Here is a 23249-nt window from a genome sequence, read left to right on the forward strand (position 1 = left end):
GCCAAACCACACAGCCCTTGCACCCCAGAAGTGCCCTGCTAGTTACCCTGCTCCTGAGGTGATACGATGGAGCAGGAAACCTGCTTTCCTACAGGCAGCAGCACTCCAGCAGAGCAGCAGGCTCCACAAGCAGCCTGTGTTTTGGTGGCAGTGACCACAGAGGGACAGATGGAACAACAACTTGTGCACGGGCCCTGGCTGGGGTAAGAGCTGGTGGTTCCTGCTTGTGACACCTGAAAGAGGCACCAAACCCAAGGTACCCCCAGCACCCACTGCTGCCAGGATTTGGCAGCAGCCAGCAGGTCTGAGGACTGCTCTGCCTCAGGACGGGCTGTACTGCACCAGTACTCCCATGTTAGCATCCTTCCTTCAGACCTCAATTCCCTCAGAAGCTCAATTGTGGAAGGGACTTCATCAAGTGTCTGAGCGGCATCCAGAGCACAGACACTGCATAGAAATTACTCTGGAAAGATGATCAGATCAGCATACAGACTCCAGCTCTCCAAAATAACTCTAATCCACCTTCGCGGGTTGTTTTGTTTTGTTGTTTTTTTTTTTCTCTAAATCATCACAGGCTGGCTTTTAAAGAAAGGATGTAATCATAAAATCAGTGTTCTGGGGACGCTGGGAGTTGTGGGTAGAACTAAGTAAACTACATACTTTTCTTTAATGAGAGATACTATTTTTCCTGAACAATTTCACGTGGTAACGCTAGCTATTTCTGGTATGTACATTCTTGAAGTAGATTTGTGCATGGCTGTGGGGGAAGCAAGGAAAAAGGCCACAACCAAAACCAAATCAGCTCTAGAGTCAGGTCCCTACTACAGTACTCTGGACTTTGGTTTCCTCCACTGGCAGTGCTGCTGTCCAGGTTACTACATAACAATTACTCTGAAGTAATAATTACTCTAAATGAATGCACCATGGGATGTAAGAGAGATCATTTCTAAGCACTGCTTCAAAAACTGAAAATATTTGAAGTTTCTAAAATTATATTTCAATTTATTCACAAAAGTACCTCTAGCTTAATTAACAGAATGCAAACATAGAAACATTCCAAACAGGAGGAACTGATGGCTAAAAAAAACAAGTCATAAGCACACATGCACATTGCTTTTTAAGCACACAAACAGAACAAATGTCTTGAGATCAAGAAGTTTTCTTTCTGATCTCACTCAAAACAATTAATTTGCCAGAAAATACAACCAGGAATTGAGAGAGCGTTCTCTGTATCTTGGGGTATAAAGTACTGGTCCCTCTTTAGCAGCTTTACTTAGTATGAATTCATGACATCTGTACTGCGATCACCTCATCAAGAACAGACTATGCCTTAGAAGAATGAAAAAAAGGAGTTCCTTGTTTGCTTTGTTGGGTTTATTTTAAACAAAGGAGATGTGCCTGAATCAGTGACTTCATCCCACTGCACGCTGCCTTTTGGCACTGATGTGGTCATCTCTGAAAGATGAGATGTCACAATCAGCGCACAAAGGTGGCCTTCTGTCCAAAGACTTCACTGATTTTCAATACTAGATGTCTAAACTCTGAAGAGACGGTTAGTCAGGATAACTAATGTGAATTTAGAGACTATTTAATCCTGTTCCTAAGCATTTTCTGTTGGCTGTTAAGAGAAACCAAAGGTATGGGTACAACCCGCTATTATCAGAAGCCAGAGCAGCGTATAAAAGAAAGCAGCACAGGAAACTACACACAGCTGTGCTTTCTTTCCAAGATAGCATATCCCTTCTTTTGCCAGGGGGTAGGAAAGTGCCCCGGGGTAGCTGCATGCTGTAACTTCACACCAACAGGTTTAGGTAGCCAGGTCTTTCTTTCATTTACAAATTGAAGTGTTATTTAATAATTGCAATTGCTGCTCTATTCCATAACTCTTCACCCTATACACCCTTTAACAATAAAGCATGGTTACATTTGAAAAAGCCTTCTGCCTCTCTTTGACTCAATGGCTTGCTACTACAGATGCTACTAACAACAAACCTCTAGTTCAGACTCTACAGCTATAATCCTTCACTCAGAATAAAACAAGGGCTCTTATTTCAATCTGTGTACAAGCTGCTCGGTCTCTGTTGAACCTTACAGGAGCTCAGACAGCCAACACTAAGTGGAAATGAGATTATAACCTTCCTACGGACAAAGGGAGATTCTCCCACAGCAAGTAGCCAAGACAGCAGGTGGGTGGGTATCTGTGGCCAGCAACTCCCCCACATGGAGCAGGGCTCTGTCACTGGGTAGGAGACAAACAGACTAGAGAGGCAGAGGAGCTTAGCCAGATACACAAAGCTTTTCTTGTTTCCAAGCTGACGGACTGCATCTCAGCCATGTATCATATTTTCCACCAGTATTAAGTGTAGATTAAAGCAGCAGCAAAAGTCATCAAAACGTGGTTAAGGAGCTTGCGTAACCTGCAACTGTCACATGGGTGACTTTCCAGCAGGAGGTCACTTTGGGACTTGATGTTTTAAAAGAAAGCAACCATCCGTGTGTCTCTGCAGCCACAAATCAAAGTTTGAAGGTTTCTGGGTCAGCCTCCAAGAGAACTCAGTGGTACTGCAGCAAGTATTGTGCACTGCCTAGGCCAGTCTCCCAACCAAAGCTGCTAGAAAAGAAGTACCATAGCTCTTTGCTTTCAGAAATTTCAACCTGAGCTTGACACACACACAGCCCCCGGAGACCAGCTCTGGCCCAATGCCTGCCTCTACTTAGAATAAGATGGAGGGCAACATGGGGGAAACCCTGCTGCTTTCCAGAGCTTCCCCCAAAACAACAAACGTGCAACCAAAGAACTTTCAAGAACACTCCAACACCAAGGGAAAGAACTCGCAAGGCAAACCTTAGCAGCACCCCCTGACATTCCTCACCATAAATACTGGGTGGGATCTGTTTATTACAATTTTTCATGAATAGACAATAAAGATACTTTTCCTGTCCTGTCTGCAGATGAGTCTATGGCAACGTTCTTTTGTAACCATAGCATGGAGTGGGACAACCTATAGCTTTAAGACTCTTCCAAATAATTCTACACTGCACTGTTTCATTAATATGAACACACTGCTACACAAGCACAGCATACAGAACAACCAGATATAATAGGAAGTGGAAACCAAGGAAAGAAAAACGAGCAGAGCATACCCTTCCATTTTAAGGCATTCCAGAGCACTGCCCCAAAACAACCCTGCACAGACACTCACAGCCCAATGCCTTCAGACCAGCAGGTTTCCTGCAAGCAAAGGCCTGCTGTAAGGCTGGCACGCTAAGGAAAGACACTAAAAAAATGATAAAGGGAAAAACAGAACCCAAGAATCCCAAACTTACCTTTTCCAAGATGAATTTGTTTAAATAAGGCATGTAACCCTGATTGGAAACTGGTCCTTCATCATCATCCCTAAAGTGTTCTTCCAAGGCCACCGGGTCATGGGGAACATTTAACACTGTGCACAGGTTATGAGAAAGGACCTGGGGACAGAACAAACATCAGTGACACTGCTGTTGGGCTGCATTTTCTCCAGAGCAGAGCTGTGATTCAGGAGCCTGTGAGCAGAAAATGGCACCTTCATGTCAGTGTCAGTTCTGCCCTGAAGATTTTTCTCAAAAAAATGGAGAACACCAACATTTAACTAAAAGAAATTGACTGCAAGGATTTGACTGCTTCACACAGTTACAGTGGTGATTCAAACAGATCTACTGCTACAGAAGCTGCCCTTTATATGCATACCCTTATTCATTTGAAAGCCAGGAGAGGCATGGAGAAACACCAAAGTAGCATGTACACTGTGAGACTGGGCAGCTAGGGAAAGTGACCATCAACAGCTAGTCTTGGAAATTATAAATTATTATTACCCAGTGAAAACAAGTATTGAGGAAAATAATCCAATATGCCACCTTTAGCTCACAAAGAAATGACCATTCCATTCAGAGTATTAACTATGGATTTCTCTCATCTGCTTGCTTTTGAGTTACTTTTCAACATTCACCCCAAGTTTTAGATGGTAAAAGAAAAGGAAGGGTATAGAAAAGGGAAGAGTTTAGACATGCCTCTACAATTTTTTTTTTAAAAAGGTATTTGCATGTACTATGTCTAAAGCTTAACGCCCACCAGCCCTCACAGCTAAGAAATGGCCTTCAAGAAGAGGAGACACACTCCATTAGTTTTAAGGAAGTACAGAATTGCTGAAAACTGACTGGTAGCCTATGCATCTTAACTGCTCCTACACAGGCTGAGCTTTGCACGCCTGAATGGTGCCAGCAATAGAAAAGCAGGGCCGGAGTACCAGCTGCTCCTGCGCCACCAGCACTTTTCTCACACAGAAAGCACTTTTCTCGTCCCTTTTGCTTTCACTCCACCTCCTGAGTCAGGTCACCCCCTGCACACTGCTGCCCACAGCCCTCACCCTGGGGACAACGCAGGGTTACAGTTCTGGGATTGTGCACCAGCAGCAGGAGCTGGGTTAAGGATACAGCTGTGTGTGCCCAAGAATGGTTTGTGCTGAAAAACATATAGGAGAACCAAAGGCAGAAACACAGGTGAAACAAAATTAGGCAGAGGCTGCGAAGCAAGACGTGGGAGCTTGAAGGATCCAAAGTCTAGGAAATCAGACACCTGCCACACACCTGCAATGTCTTTTATTTTGTCCCCGGATAAATTAACATACATATATTTTTCATATATGCACTAAGGAGACATACAGAGTCTAAGCACTAACTGCACAAAGTCCTACAAAGTCAGCCCAAAATAAAAGTTCAGTTCAGCAGAGAATTCCTCTCCGCACACTCTGAAAGTTTCCACTTCTTTCAGAAAAGCATACATCTCCATAAGAAACACGTTTTCATACTAGCCAAAGCCACTAGCTGTAACAGCTGCAAAGTTACAGAACAGGAAAACAACAGCATCAGCCCTACCACAACAGAAGCTGTATTTCCCAAAGTAGCAAAACAGTATTTACAAGTTACCACATTTCAGGCTACTCTCCATCAGCAGTCTATTCTCTCCAATCTATCCTTATTTTAACAAACTGTACCCAGTGAGCCCTTGTGATTCACATGTGGGGGGAAAAAGCACGCCAACATGCATGTTTCCCCTTCTATTTAAGGCTTCAGAGGGATTCCTGACTTTCTGGGGGGGGGGGAAGGGGATCTCATTTTTGCTCCTAGGCTACAGGGGCTGTAAAGGCGGCTAAGAAAAACGTTCTACAAACGTAACTGATTTGAGCATGTTACCAACATAACTTAAATGTTCAATAAAACACTTGCTAATCATACCCCCTCCACGTTACTTCTCCCCTTGGCCTTCTTGCTATCCTCGGGCTGTCAGAAAGCTGCTTTCCACATCCAACAACCAATTACCAGGAAAGAATTCCACTTTCAATCATTTCTAAGGGCTGCCTTATCTGCCATCTCCTCTGTGCCCAGTGCTCTTTTCATAGCTCAGGAAATTCCTCCACGCCTGCCAAAGCCTGCCATTCTTCAACATGGCCCAGCACCAGCTGAATTCTTCCCTCACAGGGCAAGCCTGAAAAATTCTGCTCTGAGGTCTCGTTCTGTCTTGTTTCATTCTTTCAGATCGCATTATCTGGACCATCACAGACCCAGCTTTAATGATACACTCTCTTTTGTAGAAGCTAAGAAAAAATCAAATGGAACAAAGCAAACGAAAAAGCTCCAAACAACTAATAGCCAAGGAGTGGATTAATTAGGGTAGGAAAATCGCCCTGCCGTGCAGAAACTCTATCAACCATGAGGGGTTTCGCACCAGCGAGGGTTATTCCCCAGTGCCGTGTGGTTGCTGGGCAGCTTTCTCCTTTCCCAGCACCTGTTGTGCTCTGGATGCCCATCTAACAACTTACAGCTGCAGCAGGTGGATCCAGTGGGGGTCCCCAGGCCACAGCCCACTATGGGTCACAAGTGTTCTGGAAAGGGTCCACAAAGACACTGCTCTCCTTTTTTCTTTTTCGGTCAGGAGTTTTATTAGAGAGGTGCCCAGGGGTACCAAGGAAATACTGAAGGTGTTCTGCTATACAGATAACCCAGCACCAAAGGTCACCGTAGCTACTGCTACAGACTCTGGACATTGCTTTACCTGGAGGGCTAAACCCCAGCCCAGCTCTATTGCATTGCAGTTCTTCCGGAACCTCATACAAGTGGAACTGTCACCACCTGAGTGGCACCATTTCAACCTCGTCCATAGAAGCGACCTGCATTTCTAAGAGGGACGAGAGCTCTGCCACCTCTTGCCCAGTAACACAAATTTGGCCCAGATGACAGTAGGACCATTAAGAGGACAGATTATTTCTACAGTGGCTATTACTGGGTTCCTCCGTATTTTTCCTTTCCTTTCTTTTCCATCTTTTGGGGGGTCTCCTCCCTCCCCCATCTCTCTTTAATGCCTGAAAACGCTGGCAGCACAGACCCCGACAGCTCCATTCACTGGCCTCGTGTGAATTCCTTCCAGGACATTCTTGGCTCATCTCTCCCCGACATCCATGTCAGCAGCCACCCCGCCAAAGCAGGCCCACACAGCGCTTTCCCTTTTCCTCTCCTAATCAGCATGAAACCAGCACTGAGCAAGACCTTAGCACAGCCATGAGGTGTTTTTGGGCCAGGCCACATCACAGCACCTCAGCAGCGCAAGCCTCCTCGCCCACCAGACGTGGGCTCACCGATGGCAGCTTGGCCATTACACCAAGCCCGGTTCCCAGCACTGCACAGTCCACCTGCACGGTCCTGGGGCCGGGCTGCCATGAGCGCTGAGCCCCGTGTGCAGCCCTGCAGCACGGCCGCGGCCCTGAGTCACCGTGACTAATTTCCTACTGCCCCTCAGAGCTGGACAAAGCCAATTGTCCCACGGGGTCCGGCCCGCTCTTCGCAGACTCTCAGCCTTTCCAGCGCCTCGCTGCATTGTTTGAAGCCTTCCTCTCTGTCTGACCGGCCCTCTCACCCCGATTACACCATCCTTCCTCTTCCACCAGCCTCTGACTTCCCATTTAGCAGGAGGGCAAAGTGAAGGTAAGAGGTACAGTAACCCCATAACAGCCCAGGTATGACTAAAGGCCAGTTTAAGTTTTCTAAGCTTCACTGGCGACTTTGGTTTCCCGCACCTTGCCGGTGTGCCTGAGGCCACATCCTGCACCAGCAATGCGGGACAAAGTCTGTCCCAGTGGCAGCACGTGGAGCAAAACAGCCAAATAACCCCACTGCCAAAACAGAAAGTCTTACAGCAACATAAGGAAGAGCTTTCAAAGACAGAGTAAAAACAAACTAGTACAAAATATTAGTTCCAATATTACACATGTACCACAAGGAGCATTGCTGGCTGCTAAGTGTAACTCCATTTAAAGCCACACTCAAGTTCCAGGTGAAAAGCGGACTGAACGTTGACACATTTGAGAAACTTCTAAAATAAGTCAATTTTAAAATGGTAGAATGAAAGAAAGGAGAGACTGGATTTAAATGTAGGAAAGCAAGTACTTGCACGCAGCTCATACTCGAACCTCAACAGCAGCTATTTTATCCACCACAATGATACTTCAGCCTTGCTATGGCAGTGTTTGAAAGCTCTGTAACAAAATGATGATTGTGTCCATATTTAAACATGTAATTTAAGAAAAAAGAAATAAAAACATCTCTATGGTGTAGAAAGATGGTAACATCTGTCGTTACAACAGTAGAGCTTTTGGAGATTACTTGGGACCTTCTGTACATCCATGCCAGTACCTTACACTGGATCACACAACTTGCAGATCCATGGTCGACAAGCTTTCCTACTGTGAAGGGAAGCTCTGTGTGTTGCAATACAGTATGCTGCTCTCTGAAAACAAATGGATTTTTACAAAATTTTTTCACGATGAAAGATTTGTTAAGTTATTAAACACTATTCATATTGCTGCTGATCTCTGCTAACCTGCTTACTCCAAGTCTCCTCTCTGTTTTATAGGGGTGGTACTCCTTATTTGTTGTAAACACAGACAAGAAACACATAACCACAAAATAATTCCCTGGTACAACACAGCCCCAAGTCAATGAGGCAGAGCCCCTGCCCTACTGCCCCAGTAGATACAGCCATGCAAACACATTTTCTCCATAGTAGGACCATTGGTTCAGCATCCACACTCATGCTCTGCCACAAAAAGGTTGCAGAAAAACACTCTGCCTCTTGTCAGGTTTCCTGAAAACAAATTCCTGCTGGCCACAGAGAAGCAGCAGCCTCATTTTAGCTCCCCAAGTGCTACTTCCCCAAAAGCCTTTGCACCAGAGGAAACTACAGAACCACCAAGGCCCATTGCTTTTCCATGCCTTTTCACTAGCATGAAACAACAAAATGGCCTAGGAAGATGTTTGACAAGTAATGAGGAGGCAAGGTTAGTTTCCTCTCTCCTTTGTTTTACCTTTTTTTATACACGAGCATTTGCAGGCATGGGATGCTAACAAGATCAATAACTGTGCTTTGGTTTGGAAGCACAACTGTTCTTCTAGCACCCAGCGTATCAGCCAGCGATCCTAGCACAGAAACACCCAACTCAGGTGGAACGTGCCGGGGGAGCCCACCTGGTGACGCCTCATGGGGAGCGCAGCACAGCAATCACAGCCCTGCACACGAGACAGCACGGGGAGAGCAATGCCGCTCTAGAACGCAAGAAGGGAAAGCCCTTCACACGAGCCAAGCCAGCCTCGCAGCCCTGCCGGCCCTACAAAGAACGGAGAAGAGCAAGGGGCTGCCCGCAGCCAGCCATGTGCTGCAGGTGCTGCATCACACTGCCCACGGCAGGGCCGATCCCCCCAACATCCAAACACAGCGGGCAAGGCAAGGCCAGAGCCGCAACAAGGAGCCACGGTTCCAGATGTCAACAGGTGTTGTGCTCTTATTCAAAATACTTGTTTATCCAATCGCTGCTATTATCGCCAGCCCCACAAAACGGGGCCAAGATGGGACCGGGCTCGGCAAGCTTCCCGGGAGCTCTCTTTAGAGCACAGACATTACTTCAGAGCTTGGGAGGCGAAGAAAGGCACAGTTGGAGTCTCTCAATTAATTCTCCCGTGCGTGCCCAAATAAGAGAGTGCTGCGGAGCCCCGCTTTCCCGTCGGCAGGCCGCACCCCGCAGCCCAGACGTAGGGCCGGGCGGCGGGGCAGCCCCACAGCGGGCCGGGCGCTGCGGAGGCTCCACGCGGACAGCAGCGCTGCAGAGCCACGGGCCCGGCGGCCTCGAAGGAGGAAAAGCAGTTAACGGCCCCCGGCCGGCTTCGGAACGGGCGGCCGCGTGCCCCCGGCCGCCCCGCCCCAGCCCCGCGCCCCGCCTTGCCTTGAGCTGCGACTTGGAGACCTTTCCGCTGCGGTCGAGGTCGAGCGCGGTGAAGGCGTGCCAGATGGCCTTCAGCAGCTCGTCCTTGAGGCCCACCATGGCCGGCCGGGCTGCCGACACCCCGCTCCTACAGTCGCTCACACTCGGGTTCTCTCTTTCCGTAGCCCGCCGCCGCCAGGCCCGCCCCGCACCGCCCCGGGGGCGGGAGCCCGGCCCGGCCGCCACAGGCGCCTCCCCGCGCAGGGGAGCCGCCCGCCTCCCGGTCGCCTCCGCTGAGGGGCGAGGGAAGGTTGGCGCCCACCTGCCTGCTTTACCCACTAGCTGAGCAGCCAAACACAAAGCAGCGCGTCTAAAGGCGGCTGCAGTCACGAAACCTCAGAGAGAAAGCAACTAAGATAGCTGGAAGTTGATGAGTATTAGCTTTAAGCGTCTACCTCATGCTTTATATGCAGACTTTTCAAAGCAGGGTCCTAGCTTTTTTTTTTTTTTTCCCCCCCCGCAGAGTTGAGAGGTGGGCAGCAGCTCGTTGCCATAAGTGCAAGAAGACAAAGTGCCCCACAGAAAGCAATTGTGAAGGAGGAAAACCACAAGCTTCTCTGCAGTTACTCTGGATTTACATGAGGTTGAATCCTTTGCTAGCACTTGCTTCCCACTAAGAACATGAGAAGCCAGCTCAACTCATTAGGGCAGCAGCCTATGCTCCACACTGGTTCCTATAAGCCTCACCTGATCCATCTTCTGGTGAGCTGATCAAGAAGTTTTATACCTATCTTGTAAGCTTCTAATACATTGTTTTGTGTACATATATACACACAAAATGCACATGGTTCAACCACATGTAAGTAAAACAAACTGAGCTAAACCATTTAAGCCAAAGTTCACACACAGACAAGCTTGCATCTGCTCAACAAGACCTTTTATACAGAAACACAAAGTACGGGCTAACTGCATCCACATCCCAAGTGTGACTGTGGGTTATTTTAAGCAACAATCCCATAAAATGGACTAGTCTGGGTCTCCCTCCAATCTACATTTCAAGCCTTTGAAGATAAGGTCGGCACAATGGAACGCCAATTATCAGCGATCACACTTAACCACAAAGCCCTTGATAGCTCTTCACAAACTAATTTGCTTGCATTATTCATGTGACAAAGTTGTGATGCAACGACATATTTCTGCTTTTCTTGGAGGTTGAGATCTCAGCAGTTCTATTTTACAAGCTGTGCTTATTCTAATCTTATTTGCTAACCCTGGTTAAAGCATGACTGAAGTGTGTCGGGGAGGTGAGGGAGCAAAAACTGGCTCAGTCTCAGAGTGACTCACTTTCAGGAAAAAGCTTTAGACCTTGCTGAGGCCCAGCCCTAAGAGGTCAATCTCTTCTCTCTTCCTCCTCCCTCCAGAAGCTTAATTACTTGTTACCTAAACGTTTAAGTATTTATCTGGGCAGTTCTAACTAGAACAAGCATTACACATTTAAACCGTCACTAATTTTGTCTTCTGCCACTGAGTCACTTAAAACGTCATCAAGGAAAGAATTCAGACACATCAGTAACTCTCAGATTTTGCTCATTGTTAACTCAGAGAAAGTCATACTGAACAGTGACTGGAAGAGTGGTTTTCATTCTCAGCAGAGCCACACTGAAGCAAACAGAAACCAAAGACCTTCAAGTATTAACTTTTTAGCCTTCTTTGAAGAAAATTATTTCTAGCACTCATCATTTCACAGCAAGACTTCAATAGAAAGTAAATATAAAGCACATGCCAGTGTTAAATGATCAACGTGTTGCAGTTTCTGAATGGAACAGCCCAACCCTGAAAGGTCTCAAACACTGAAGGCAAGGTGAAAAGCAGCAGTAAGCATATTTGGCATGACAATGTAATCGGTCCGCAACTCTCTTGATGAATTTATTTCTTCAATTATTTTAAAATCCATTTCATCTCTGGCCTTACAACACATGCCCCAAACATGCTCACTGAAACTATGTAGAAACTCAGTACGAAAATTATTTCAGGTGAAATAGGCAGCAGCATTGGATACCAAGTGAAATGTTAGCTCAGTCTCACCTACAAAGAAAAGCTGTTTGTTTCTGAGATTCCTAAAACAGTCTTTAAAGATATTCCAGCAAAATACACTGCCTTTGATACAGTTTTCAGCTATTTATACACAAGCTTTTCCAGTCACACTTAATAATGAGGTAAAATATGGAGCACTAAGTTATCTTTTTGGTTTGTTCCTGATAACAAGCATCTTAGTCTACATTCAGAGTTGGTAAGAGAAGATGATAACGGAAAACTCAGAATCTCAAGTAATTAGGTCTTGAACATGCTAAATAGTAATAAACTGCTTCCTGTTTAATTAGGCCCAGTAACATTCTCTCCTCGAGGCACCTCCCTTTCCCTTACCCCCACCCGTGTGTAGGTGATAGCATCTTCACCCAATTCCAGTTGTTTAAACACAAGCGGAACTTTAATTTCCTATGTGCTGCCCTGCCCACTCACTGCTTCTTCCTGCTGTCTCCCTGCAGTTTCTTCAGACAATAACCTGTGCCAGCTCAGCAGCCTCCAAGTGGGGGAGCTAGAAGCTCTCAGATGGTTTCTGCAGTTACTGGGAAAAGGAAAGGTTCGTGCAGAGAAGAGCTACACATTTGACTGTTTCTGGTCATTGCTTTAGAACAAGCCCTTGAAAACAGCAAGGCTATTGGTAAGCAGCACAAGTGCTGAGGATTGTTAAACCTGTGCATTTGCTATGTATCAAAATTACATGTACAGTGAAATCACAGCGCTATCTTTTCCAAGCCTACAGAAATGTAGAGGATGAAGATGAAAAAGTTACCATTTCTCAGAATTACTGTTGATAAGAATGCTTAATCACTGCTGAACAAAATATGATTTCTAATAGTGAGGGAAATCCTAGCACACAAACACCTGCTAGACAAAACTTTCATTGACTATTTTGACTAGCAGGTGTTGCTAAAGACTACTAAACACATTAAAGACAAGGTCACCAAATCAGCTTTTGGTAGGGTCCATACAGCTTTATTTTGTTTTGCTTTAAATTCAGTTCAACCACACTATCACTCCGATGGACTGCAGACACTGGATTCAGATTCAGGCAGAAGACAAGCACACATCTAGAGGAGGCAAGGATGTAACATACCAGTTACTTTACAGTTACTTTAACATTCTCTTTATATGTAGCTCTTCCAAAAGTCAGGTACTCTGATCTAAATAGTCAAAGTACTACAATGTATTGCTTTGCAAAAGGAATCTCTTAAAAAAAGACCACAAGAAAAATAGTGCAAGTTAAAACATAGGTATTTGAAATAACGTTTGCCTCCTAGTTCTGATACTTGCTGCTTTAACTGAGATAAAACTTTAAGAGGAAAGTGCTGAAGTTCACCTTGTTACGCCACACTTGGCAGAATTTTTCCAGGTGGTGTTTGTCTTCCTGCAGCTCACAAGAGGCTCTCAAGTTTTCTTCTTCCCCCTGAAAAGGTGGCTCGTGCATCTCTACAGTTTTTGCCTAAACTTTCCTGCATTAAATTTATAAGCTACCACAATTACTTTAAGTTTCTATTAAAGAAATCTTTCAAGGGCAGTAAAATAGAGACACCTCTTCTCACTCAGCAAGCATCTAAACCTCAAATCCCTGGATGCTATGAATATTCAAGGAAATAAAGCACTGACACATTTCACAAGTTCTCTGGCTCTTCCCACAGAAGTCAGGATTCTCAGCATTACCATTGGCCTGACTCAGGAAAGTTGTTCCCATTAAAATTTGGGATAAAACGTCACCATTCTTACTGCTCCTGCAAACCACTGAAAAAAACTCAGTTCCTTTTAAAACATTCTCCTTCACAAATGGGGGAAAGTTAAAACCCTAAAGCCACTTCAGTTCTGAATTTTATGCTGGGCATCACTCACATTACAGATACAAAACCTGCCACCAGCACATCCATGCAGGCACAGCATAAAGCTTGTTTGTACAGCAAATCTGTAATGATGTTATGAGCTTGAAGCAACAATTTGAAGTAACAGCAGGTAATTATTGTAAGTAATTTGATTTATTTACACTGCATGAGCAAAACAAACTAAGTTTGCTTAATTTTCATTACTGCTTAGAAGCCTGCTTTAACAGAGGTCTCAACACCGATGAAGACCGTATCATATACGCCAAGTCAAATCTTAAAGGAACTCCAGTCTATCAGTTTTTACTGATGAGAACTGCTTATTCAGCAATTAAAACAAGCCTCTGAATTTCATTGTCATATACAGAGGTCCAAAACACCTCTCAGAAAGAATACTTAGCAGTTAATACAAAAAATTGTGAAGTTAAATTTTGCTGGTCCACTCAACCCATATACAACATCTCTGCAAAGCCACCCTCAATTTATTTTTTAATACAGCAACCTAAAAGCTTGCTAAATAGGCTAGTCAGTTAAGCCTTTATTACTTTTAAAGTAGGTCACCTCTTCACATATATTACATATATGAATATGAATATTTTACATCCACACCACAGAAAATTTGCTGTTATCACATCCCATCCAGTTCCTGCCAGTTTCCTTTCAAGCTTCTGCATTAACAATTCCCATTCTCAGCAAGTTGAGTTTTCCTCCTTACCTCAGAAGCAGCACGTCTTCCTCCAGTCTGCCCAAGTCTTCGAGTCTAGCTCATCCAGTTCCAACTCCATGGCTTCAGCTTCCCACCTCGCAGTGCTTTCCTGAAGCTGTAGAGACAGACTGCTGTTGATACACACCAGCACAGACTGTGTTGCTTTTGCCCCTAACATAACTACCAGTGACTCCCACTCTCCTACGAGGGAATCACAACGCACTAGACAGGAATAGGAAGCAAATCTAATCCAGACTTGCCACGTTCCAGACTCAATGTTTCATTTCCACAACTGTAAAGTTTAAATAAGCGTAGGACACTACTAAACACAACTTGTAACTTTAATATTCAAATTCAACACTAGTAAAAACAAACAGAGCACAAATGGGAGAAACACTGTTTACACTAAAATTAATGAAGAAACAAGCCAGTTACAAGAACAGTTCTATTTTTTAGTAACATCTGTTAACCTAGAGCCAACATCAGTACAAGTTTCAATGGCCACATTGTTTGTTTGGGAACTCAAAACTGAATAGTCCGAATTTTTCTGTTGGCATCCCAGACTGCATTTTCACTATAGCATACTATATGCACAGTTAAACTTATGTACATGAACAATGAAGAACAACCTGAACACGTACACTAAACAATTATTTACAGATATTTCAACATTAAAAAATATACAAGAGTTCTCAAGAATGAAAAACTGAAGAGAATGAAGCAACATTTAGAGAACCTTATTAGAAAGGATTACCGAACATCAATAGCCAAGACATTAACAATTGCACTACACTAGTAGAGTCCAAGTATTAAATTGGTGCATTATTTCACAATGCACTAGCTTCAAGAGAAAAATGCTGCCTTCACTAAAATGCAGCTTAGATTTGATTCGTGTAATTGTTTTAACAAGAAGCCTATTAACACAAGAACGATTGTTTTAATGCTACAGTTTACAGCGAGGACAAAACACTAAAATAGCAGCAGTTCCACATGGCACTTAATTCCACAGGTTTCTAAGCTGTGGTTTATGCAATGCCTACAAAGTGCTCCCAGTTGAATATACAAATAAAATTCACAATAGAAGTCTACCTGACATCAGGTACACCGAGCATAGGTGGCCTTAAAGCCCGTCTGTCAAAATTTATTCCCCTCTGCTCCAAAACCAGTAACACAGCAAGTCCCCTTCCCTCCTTCTTAAAGATCATTATGGATAGTACTTCTTATTACAATGCTGTAACACTAAAAAGCAGCACACCACTATAGTGGTTAACCCTGGGACGATGTGACATCTAACAGTGTAACTGAAACATCTGTGGATTAACATCCAGGATCCTCTACAGATAGTAACCGAGTCCATTATCTCAAAGGCCAATACAGCTCATCAGCCATACTGTAGAAATTAAAAACCCACAAGCAATTCTTGTAAAACTAGCAATGCTGTCCAGAGAGGACAAGAAACCAGGAATTGAACGTTCCCTTCAAATCCTCAGGCTTCAGTCCAGCAGAGATGCTATAGCCATTCTCAGTAGTTGTTCTGGACCTCAGAATTCAGTATATAGTAAGACTAACTGAGCGGTTCATTTTCTTGCCAATGAGTCGAGATGGTCTACTCTGTGTTGTGGATCTAGTTGTCATTCTGTCAGTGAACAGAGCTCTCTCTTCAGCTGCAGCCTTTGCCATCTGTGCCTTCTTCAGCTCTCTGCAAGACATTGGAAGTCACACTTTAACAAAGCACCAGTGGGAGCCTACATGCATGTCACAGTAAGCACTTCAGATTAATTACAGCAGCTCAGAACTAAAGATTTGCCATTCAGTTTGGGATGAAAACCTTTAACAGCTCCTCACTGGGTTTTGCTTGTATTTATAAAAGCCAAAATAACTGCTGTCCAATTGAAGTATTTATACACAACATAGCTCACTAGTTTTTCTAACCTTATGTAATACTCATTTCAACTCAGTTTGCCATCAGCGATAACTGAATGTGGAAAAATGATTAAGTTGCATGCTTTTGTTCAATTGACCAGGTCTATTTCTGCAAGCCAGAGAGTTTTTAACACCAGCGGCCCACCTCATCCTTTCTGTATGAACACTGTGCCAGTTCACTGAAATAATGCAATCCATTTTTAAAATCTATTTCCTTAAAAGACCGGAGGTCAGTCAGACATGCACGTCTACCCCTCCATCACGCCACTACCAGAAAATTAAGATTTACAACACATCTATTCTTCCCTAGAAGTCTAATCTTGCATTCTTCCTTCCAATGAAGGACACGATACAAGAGCTGAGTTTCTTTACAATGATTCTTCCACTGAAAACTCACATAAACAAGTATTATCTTAAATGAGCCAAAGATAAGCACACTAAGAACACAACACAAAAAACCCTACTCGAGCTAATTCACAGAGCACCATACAACTGAAAATTACTGTGCAGAAGCAGGCCTTTGAAGTCATTCTTACCTTTAGTTATTATTTTTTTTTTTTAGGGACAAAACTATAAGCAGATGCTTATTGCAAGGCCAGCAGTCATCACTAAGTTTGAAGTTAAGCCAACTTCCTTTTCATTTGATTTAAAAAATAAATAATTTCGTCTTTATATTAGCAAGAAAGTTACCTCAGCAAACCTGTCCTTACGAACCTGCACAGCCTGTCAAATTATCCTTTCTGCAGTCAACCACAACAAACTCATGAAAAACAGTGAGAAACTAAGTTATACTTAAGGACCCCAAAGAATTACTTACTTCTGCAAGAGTGAATTTTTGAATTTTTCAGCATTCAGTTCTATCCGCAGCTGCTCTGCGCTCTTCTTTGCGGCAGACAGCAGCACTGAATGCTTGACGAGCGCCACGGCTGAAGGTCTTTTCTCTGGATCAGGGTTGATCATAACCTTGGAAAAGAGAAAGTAAGTCACTCTAGTTAAGGCCAGTAAATACAGTAAACCACAAATGAGTGAGCAGCTGGAACAAGAGCACTTACTTTCAGTAAATCCAGCAGTTCTTGAGAAAGCACTTGTGGTATTCTGGGTAGTTTTCCTTGTCGAATTTCATGCCATTGGTCACCATTAGTAGGAAGAGGTTCAGCCCCAGCAGCACAGACAACGGTTAGAGCAAGAGCAAAAATATCTGCTTTTGGCAAATGGGTGTAGTTCTTCAAAAATAAAGAAGAATACATTTATTAGTCACTACCCAGTAACACAAGAAATCTGACAGACAGACTAATCAACACTGAACACATCCACATCACATTTCCTCCAGTGTTCAGGGAGAAGTCGTTTACAGGTTTCTCCCTCAGCATGGAGGCAGCAGACAGCAAATCAATAATGAAAACGGCACACAGATCTAACACAAGATCTTCACAAGGACAGCTACCTCCTGCAGGACTTCGTTTGCAAGGAAACGGCTGTCGCCTTCTTCCACTTGTGGACTTGATACTCGAGTTACATGACCAAGGTCACCTGCAAAAACACCGAGTTATTTCTCAGAAATGCACGTGATGGCAGCTCTTAAGCACAAGCTAGCTGCTTCTTACCTATTTTAAATATGACTCTATCAGATGACCACTCATCATCATCACCTTCTTCTGAAGTTGTATTTGGCACCGATGTCCTGGATATGAAAATATTACCTGAAAAAGAGTACAGCTGTTAAAAAAAGTTCGAGTCTAATTTTTGCTTTACGTGGCTTCACTCATTTATTGTAGCCATACAGAAACTTAGTCGCATACCCAACTCCTCAAGCAAGAAATTACAGCACACAAACACTCTCACTCTGTGCCTCTCTGCTGGGAAAACAGCCAAATATTATGTGAGAAAGAGTCAATTACACAAAAAGATCCAAGATAAACTCATTAACAGCTCAAATTTGCTAGCCAACTTCATAACTGACATCTTTGTACTGCTACTTAGAACTTCAATGAACAGTTTACAGTTAATAACGTGTGGCTAACTGCTCATTTGTCTACAGCAGATTAAGTTAACTGAGGAAGCTATCAGCAGATTAAAGCAGTTAACACTTACTAGGTTTGATATCCATGTGTACCAGTGACATTGAATGTATGTACTTTAAGCCTCGAGCCACCTGAAGCAGTAGGTCCTTCAGCTCTGGCTCAGTAAAATAACGCATGTTCCTGTAATTCTCACTTATGGCATCGGCTAAACTGCCACCTAGAAAAGACATTAAAGAAAACACTTTTATTTTTTTTTTTTAAACATCAGACAATTGAGAAAGTAATGACAACTAACTTCCAAAATTTAAGTACAACCGATTTCCAGAATTAGTAGCAGATCTATCATCAAAAATTTGCTGATGATGCATAGGAAATGTAAAATCAGATGCATCATCTCTTTCTTTTATAGTCATGTAATGTGTTACTTTTTTTTTTCCCTCCTGCATAGTCTGTTACAGTCACCATGCAAATCAACATGATAACAGATCACAAAGATCTCTCTCCATCTCCTAAACCTCTGGCAAGCTATATAGCAATTCCTCCAATCTTCAGGGGAAAACCTTTTGTCACTATTCCAGCTTGAGATATTATACAAAAGAATGAACAACTTTGCTGCTCACAGACACTCAGTGTAGCTCCAATATTCTTAAATGCTTAACGCTATCTGCAGTTTTGTAATTCTTGCTTCATGCATCTGTTATCCCTTTTGCAACAGAAAGGAACACATAAAACACATCTGAGACAATGATAGCACCAGCTATGGGTAGGGCAATCAATTCTTGCTTAATGATAGCAATTTGGAGGTACACAGGTGTCTACAAATGTCAGGTTATTACACAAGTTCAGGTTGATTAATAAACAGTACTTACCATTGCAGTATTCATTCTGTATAAGCATATGATCATCTTCTGCCCACGCAGAGTAGTATCTTACTACGTGAGAATGTTGCCCCAGAACTGCATGTGCATAAACCTCTCTTAAAGCATTTTGCCTGTTACAGTCATAAAAAACAGCACATTGGAATGTTATGAGTTGAAATTAGTTCGGTTTCAGCTTGATATTGAAACTCATATCACGTCTTGAAATAAGTATCTTCATGTTCATCTCTGTGGCACCTTACACTGGGTTTGTATTTACGTCCAACCAGCTAAAGCCATTTATTTTGCATTAAAAGACTAAGTACACTGAACATTAAAAATCAGGCTTTGATGCAGGTGATTCTTAAGAGAGCTGCCACTTGCATTACTTGCTTTCCAGCCACTCTCAGCAGCAGGTTTTCAGAAGCATCATCGAAGTTTTAGGAAAAAAAAATGATCAGAACAATAAGCTAGGATTATAAATAAGTTTTTGGGCCATGAGCACGACTGAACAATCTTAACTTCTCTTGTGTTGGCCTAGTAGGCAGTTTTGAGCAGCACACACTAATATAGCATTTAATATGGGGAAAAAAAGTCAGGAACATCAGGCTGATCCAAAAAAATGCCTGACGATCTGTATGTCACTCAGACCCAACACAGATGAGCACCCAGTTGTGGGAACATTGATTTCCCTATGCATTCAAGCATCAGTGCAGCACAGTTTATTCATACAGTCTGCCATAACGCAAGTGAGCTTTATTTATATTTTTTATTTCCAAACAAGAGCAATCTGTTTCCATTCAGAATACTGGGATAAATCTGTTGTGGTCAAGTTTGTATAGTATTTAGAAGAAAAACAAAACAATCACACCAAAAAGCACCAAAGGATGGCTTGTAAGAGTAGGAAATACTCACTCATCCACTGAGCCAGCTAAGGGCTTCTTGGATCTTTTTATAGCATAAATGCAGCCATCAAGCCTCTTCACACACTTAAACACAGACCCAAATTCACCAGATCCGATCTTCTCCAGCTCATGAAATTCGGTTGCATACCGTGACTTCATATTACTTTCTGTGATTGTGATCCTCTGCAGAGATTAGAAAGGAAAGCACTAAGATGTGCAGAGACACAAAGTGCCAAAATTCACATCAAGCTCTAAACGCTCGTTACCTTAGCAGGTCTGATAACTTCATCCTCGGGCTCTCCATCACTTGCTTCCATGTCCTCTCCACAAGAGCTGGAATTCACACTTGTTAGTTTTGCAGAATTAAAATGGCTTTATTTAGGACTCAAGTCTAGCACCTACTGATTGCTGTGAGATCCAGGTCTCCCATGCCCCTTAAGTTTAGTCTAACTGAACGCAAGGTGCTTATAAGCAGAAAGTCAAAACAAACTCATAAAAAGCTCAAGCACCATCGTTATTTCTTTTCTCATGTTTCACGCCGCTATTTAATGTGCTCGCCCCTCCACAAGAAACAGCCCTGTGTGCAGTTCTGACAGCAGGACACAGTCTGATCCTTCTCTGCCATGTAGAACCAGAAGATCTGATTCTAAATGGTTATTCCACACTACCACGCATCCCAAAGACGCACAAGCTCTCTATATCACATTGCTAACAGATTTACCAAGAAAATTGTTCTCACAGACACAGTTTGAAACAAACTTTACAAAGAAGGAGACATATTACTCACTCATTCCAGTGCGTTCTCTTCCTCCTTCGACACTGCCCTTCAGAGTTGTGAAGGAACATGGAATCGGGAGTGAAGGGATTAATATTCACATGAGGTGTTTGTCTAATATCTGAGTCTTGCTTCTCTGACCTCCCAACGTTCATAAATAGAGAGCCTCCTCGAAGTTTGACTGAGCTGGAGCCCAGTCCTTGGGCTTTAGAAAGCAAACTCTGCATTTAAAAAAAGACAGAAAAGACATTTATGGACTTAATACTGCTGTAGACATTAAAAAAAAACCATACCAAAGTTTTTATATAGGCAATATGGAGTTTAGACTACACACACCAGGTCACAAATTTCTATGGCAAGCTTAAAGCAAAAACTGAACACCCTCAAATCAAAGATTTGTCCATCTAATAGTGCACAGAAGCCCGCAGCCGAGCCTCCTAGCGCCTGGCGAGGCTGCTAACCACCGTCCTACCGCATCCCAGCAGGAGCACCACCTCGTCCAACCAGCCTCGCACCGAGCCTGAAGGACCCGAGGGAAGGTTTGCTCGCAGAGCGTCCCAGCTGTGCTCTCCAAAACCAAACTAGATGGGGACGCTCAAGGTTCTATGGATTCTCAGCACGGTTCTGCGTTCCTACTGGATAACGTCACCGATTTTTCCGAATTCCAAAGGTAACCTCCCCGAGATAACCAGCGTGGAATTTGGGCGACTAAACTAACATCTAGGCCGAAACTCAGCGTTAAGCCGTTTGGTTGAAGCGTCACACGCTCGCATCCCCAAACGGTTCGTTCCTACTTGGCGTAAGCCCATCTCCCTCCTCGCCTTATCTAAGCAGGGCGCTAAGCCGCAGGGAAAACCTCATTTATGGAAAAAGTCGGGGAGAAAAACGAAATCGCAAAATACAACGGCGGACAGAACGCCGCCACGTTATCAGCGCGGAACATCATTTCACTTTTACTTCGCCTTCGCCACGAGCACGGGAACGGCGGCGCGTTTCTGCCCCCGCCTCACGCGTCCGCACCGCCGGGCGCGGCGGCAGCGGCGGCTCACAGCGAGGCACCCGCAGCTCCGCCGCCGCCTCGGGCCGGGCGGAGCGCCTCCCGCGCCTCACGTCACCGTACGGCCGCGCCTGGCCTCGCGCTCCAACCGTCGGACGCGAGGGGCGCCGCCCCCCCCCCCTCCTTCCACCCGCCCGGTAACGGCCGCCCCGCCCGCTCCTTCGCTGGCTCACCTTCGGTGTGTGCGGCGTGTCGAAGAGCCGCAGTTTGCGGAACGTCTTGTGCGGCGGCGTGCCGGGGTAGTCGGGCAGCGGCGAGCCGGGCTCGTCGCCACGCAGGCGGCAGCCGCCCGCCGCCGGATGCGGGGGGGAGCGCGCGCCGGAGCGGCGACCCTTGTGGGGCGGCGGCGGCGAAGGCGAGCCGGCCATGAAGTAGGCGCCGGGCGACTTGACGGGCGAGGAGCCGAAGCCCTCCTCCTCCCACGAGTCCCCTTCGTCCGGCAGCGGCGCGGCCGCGGGCTCCATCATCTCCTCCTCCTCCTCCTCCAGCAGGGGCGGGCCGCCCCGCGCCGGGGTGCGGGCCGCCGAGAGCGGCGAGTCCGCCTCCTGGAAGGCCGAGTCCTCGCCCGTGCTGTTGCCGCTGCTGCCGCCCTCCTCCTCCTCCTCGTCTTCATCCTCCTCCTCGCAGTCGCTGTGCGCACTGTGGAACAGCAGCTTCTGCCGGATCGGGGCGGCCGCCCGTCGGGCCGAGACCCGCCGCGGCGGCGCCGTCGGCTGCAGGCTGAGGAAGCTCATGGCGGTCCGCCGCTCGGCGAGCCCCGCTCACGGCCGACCGAGCCGCACCGACGCCTCAGCCCCGCTCCGCCCTGGGCGCGGTACCGGCTGCTCCGCGCGACGCTGCCCGCGGGCACGGCGCACCTCGCGCTGTTCGGACTCCGCGGCTTTCCCGCGACCGTTAGTCACGTGGCGCGCACGCCAGCCAATCGCGCCCGCCCCTCCGTTTGAAAACACGGAGGGCGGGGACGGAGCGCCACGCGCTCGCGTCACGGAACGCTTTGGCGCGAACGACGAGAGAGGAGGGGGGCGGGGCCGCGCGCTCGAGCCTCCGCCGGGCGGTTGGGTGGGGGCGGGGCCGCTACCCGACACGAGCCCCGAGGCGGCCGCACGGACACGTCCGAGCTCTGCGGCCCGGCGCCATCTTAGCCGCGGGGCGCGGCCCCACACGGCAGTAGTGCTTCAGGGCCGGGCCCGGCCGGAACCGCCCGGAGAGCGGGCGGGGAGCTCGAGTGTGCCGTGCCACGCCGCCTCGGGCTCCGAAAGGACCCGCCTCACGGCGAGCTTTTTGCTCCTCGGCACGGCAACGCTCCGAAGTCTCATTTCCACGCCGCGCTTCAGCTAGTCCAGGGCGCTGTTCTTTAGCTAAAACAGAAAATGAGCGTTCAGCGCGCTTCAGCCAACGCGCTCCGTGCCGTTTATTTGCTGGCAGGAACAGGGAAGTCGCACGCGGCACCATGCGGTCACCGGCGGCTCGCACGGGAGCTTTTAAAGGGCCCGCGGGTCGCAGCCGCCGGGATCGGACGAGCGGCCACTGACTGTGCGCTGCCTGGGAGTGCAGCCCCGCACTGTGCAACACGTGGTTAATAAAAGCAAAGTTAGCACTCTGACGTGTTCTCTTTGAGAACTGCTGGTGCTGATGTGCAGGAGCAGAGCCCCTGGGACGAACCTGGTGCCGCACAAGCATAGAGCGCCTTAAATTAATTTGACTGAACGTGTTGGCCATTGACATGACTCAGTACCTCACCGCACTCCCAGCTGATGCGCAGCGAGGTGGGGTTGCTTAGAGCTCCACCATC

General features: G+C 45.9%; 2 protein-coding genes across 2 annotated transcripts in view; both read right to left on the reverse strand.

The window, feature by feature from the left end:
- Positions 1 to 9404, reverse strand: part of SWAP70 (switching B cell complex subunit SWAP70) — a gene marked incomplete at both ends in the record, with an annotated part of 31902 nt that extends 22498 nt beyond the window's left edge. The window contains 2 exons of the mRNA XM_079537302.1: positions 3328 to 3468; positions 9306 to 9404. Coding sequence (XP_079393428.1) covers positions 3328 to 3468; positions 9306 to 9404 — 240 coding nt within the window. The remainder of the gene's footprint in view (positions 1 to 3327; positions 3469 to 9305) is intronic.
- Positions 9405 to 15467: 6063 nt separating this feature from the next.
- Positions 15468 to 22191, reverse strand: WEE1 (WEE1 G2 checkpoint kinase; the record flags this gene model as incomplete). Its single annotated transcript, XM_079537799.1, has 11 exons — positions 15468 to 15618; positions 16660 to 16805; positions 16895 to 17065; positions 17287 to 17372; positions 17447 to 17542; positions 17934 to 18080; positions 18733 to 18854; positions 19636 to 19808; positions 19892 to 19958; positions 20413 to 20621; positions 21631 to 22191. The coding sequence occupies 11 exons, from the start codon at positions 22189 to 22191 to the stop codon at positions 15468 to 15470; spliced, it is 1929 nt and encodes a 642-aa protein (XP_079393925.1).
- Between the last annotated feature and the right edge of the window lie 1058 nt (positions 22192 to 23249).

This window comes from Tetrao urogallus (genome assembly GCF_951394365.1).
Source record: "Tetrao urogallus genome assembly, chromosome: 6".
Lineage (NCBI taxonomy): Eukaryota > Metazoa > Chordata > Aves > Galliformes > Phasianidae > Tetrao > Tetrao urogallus.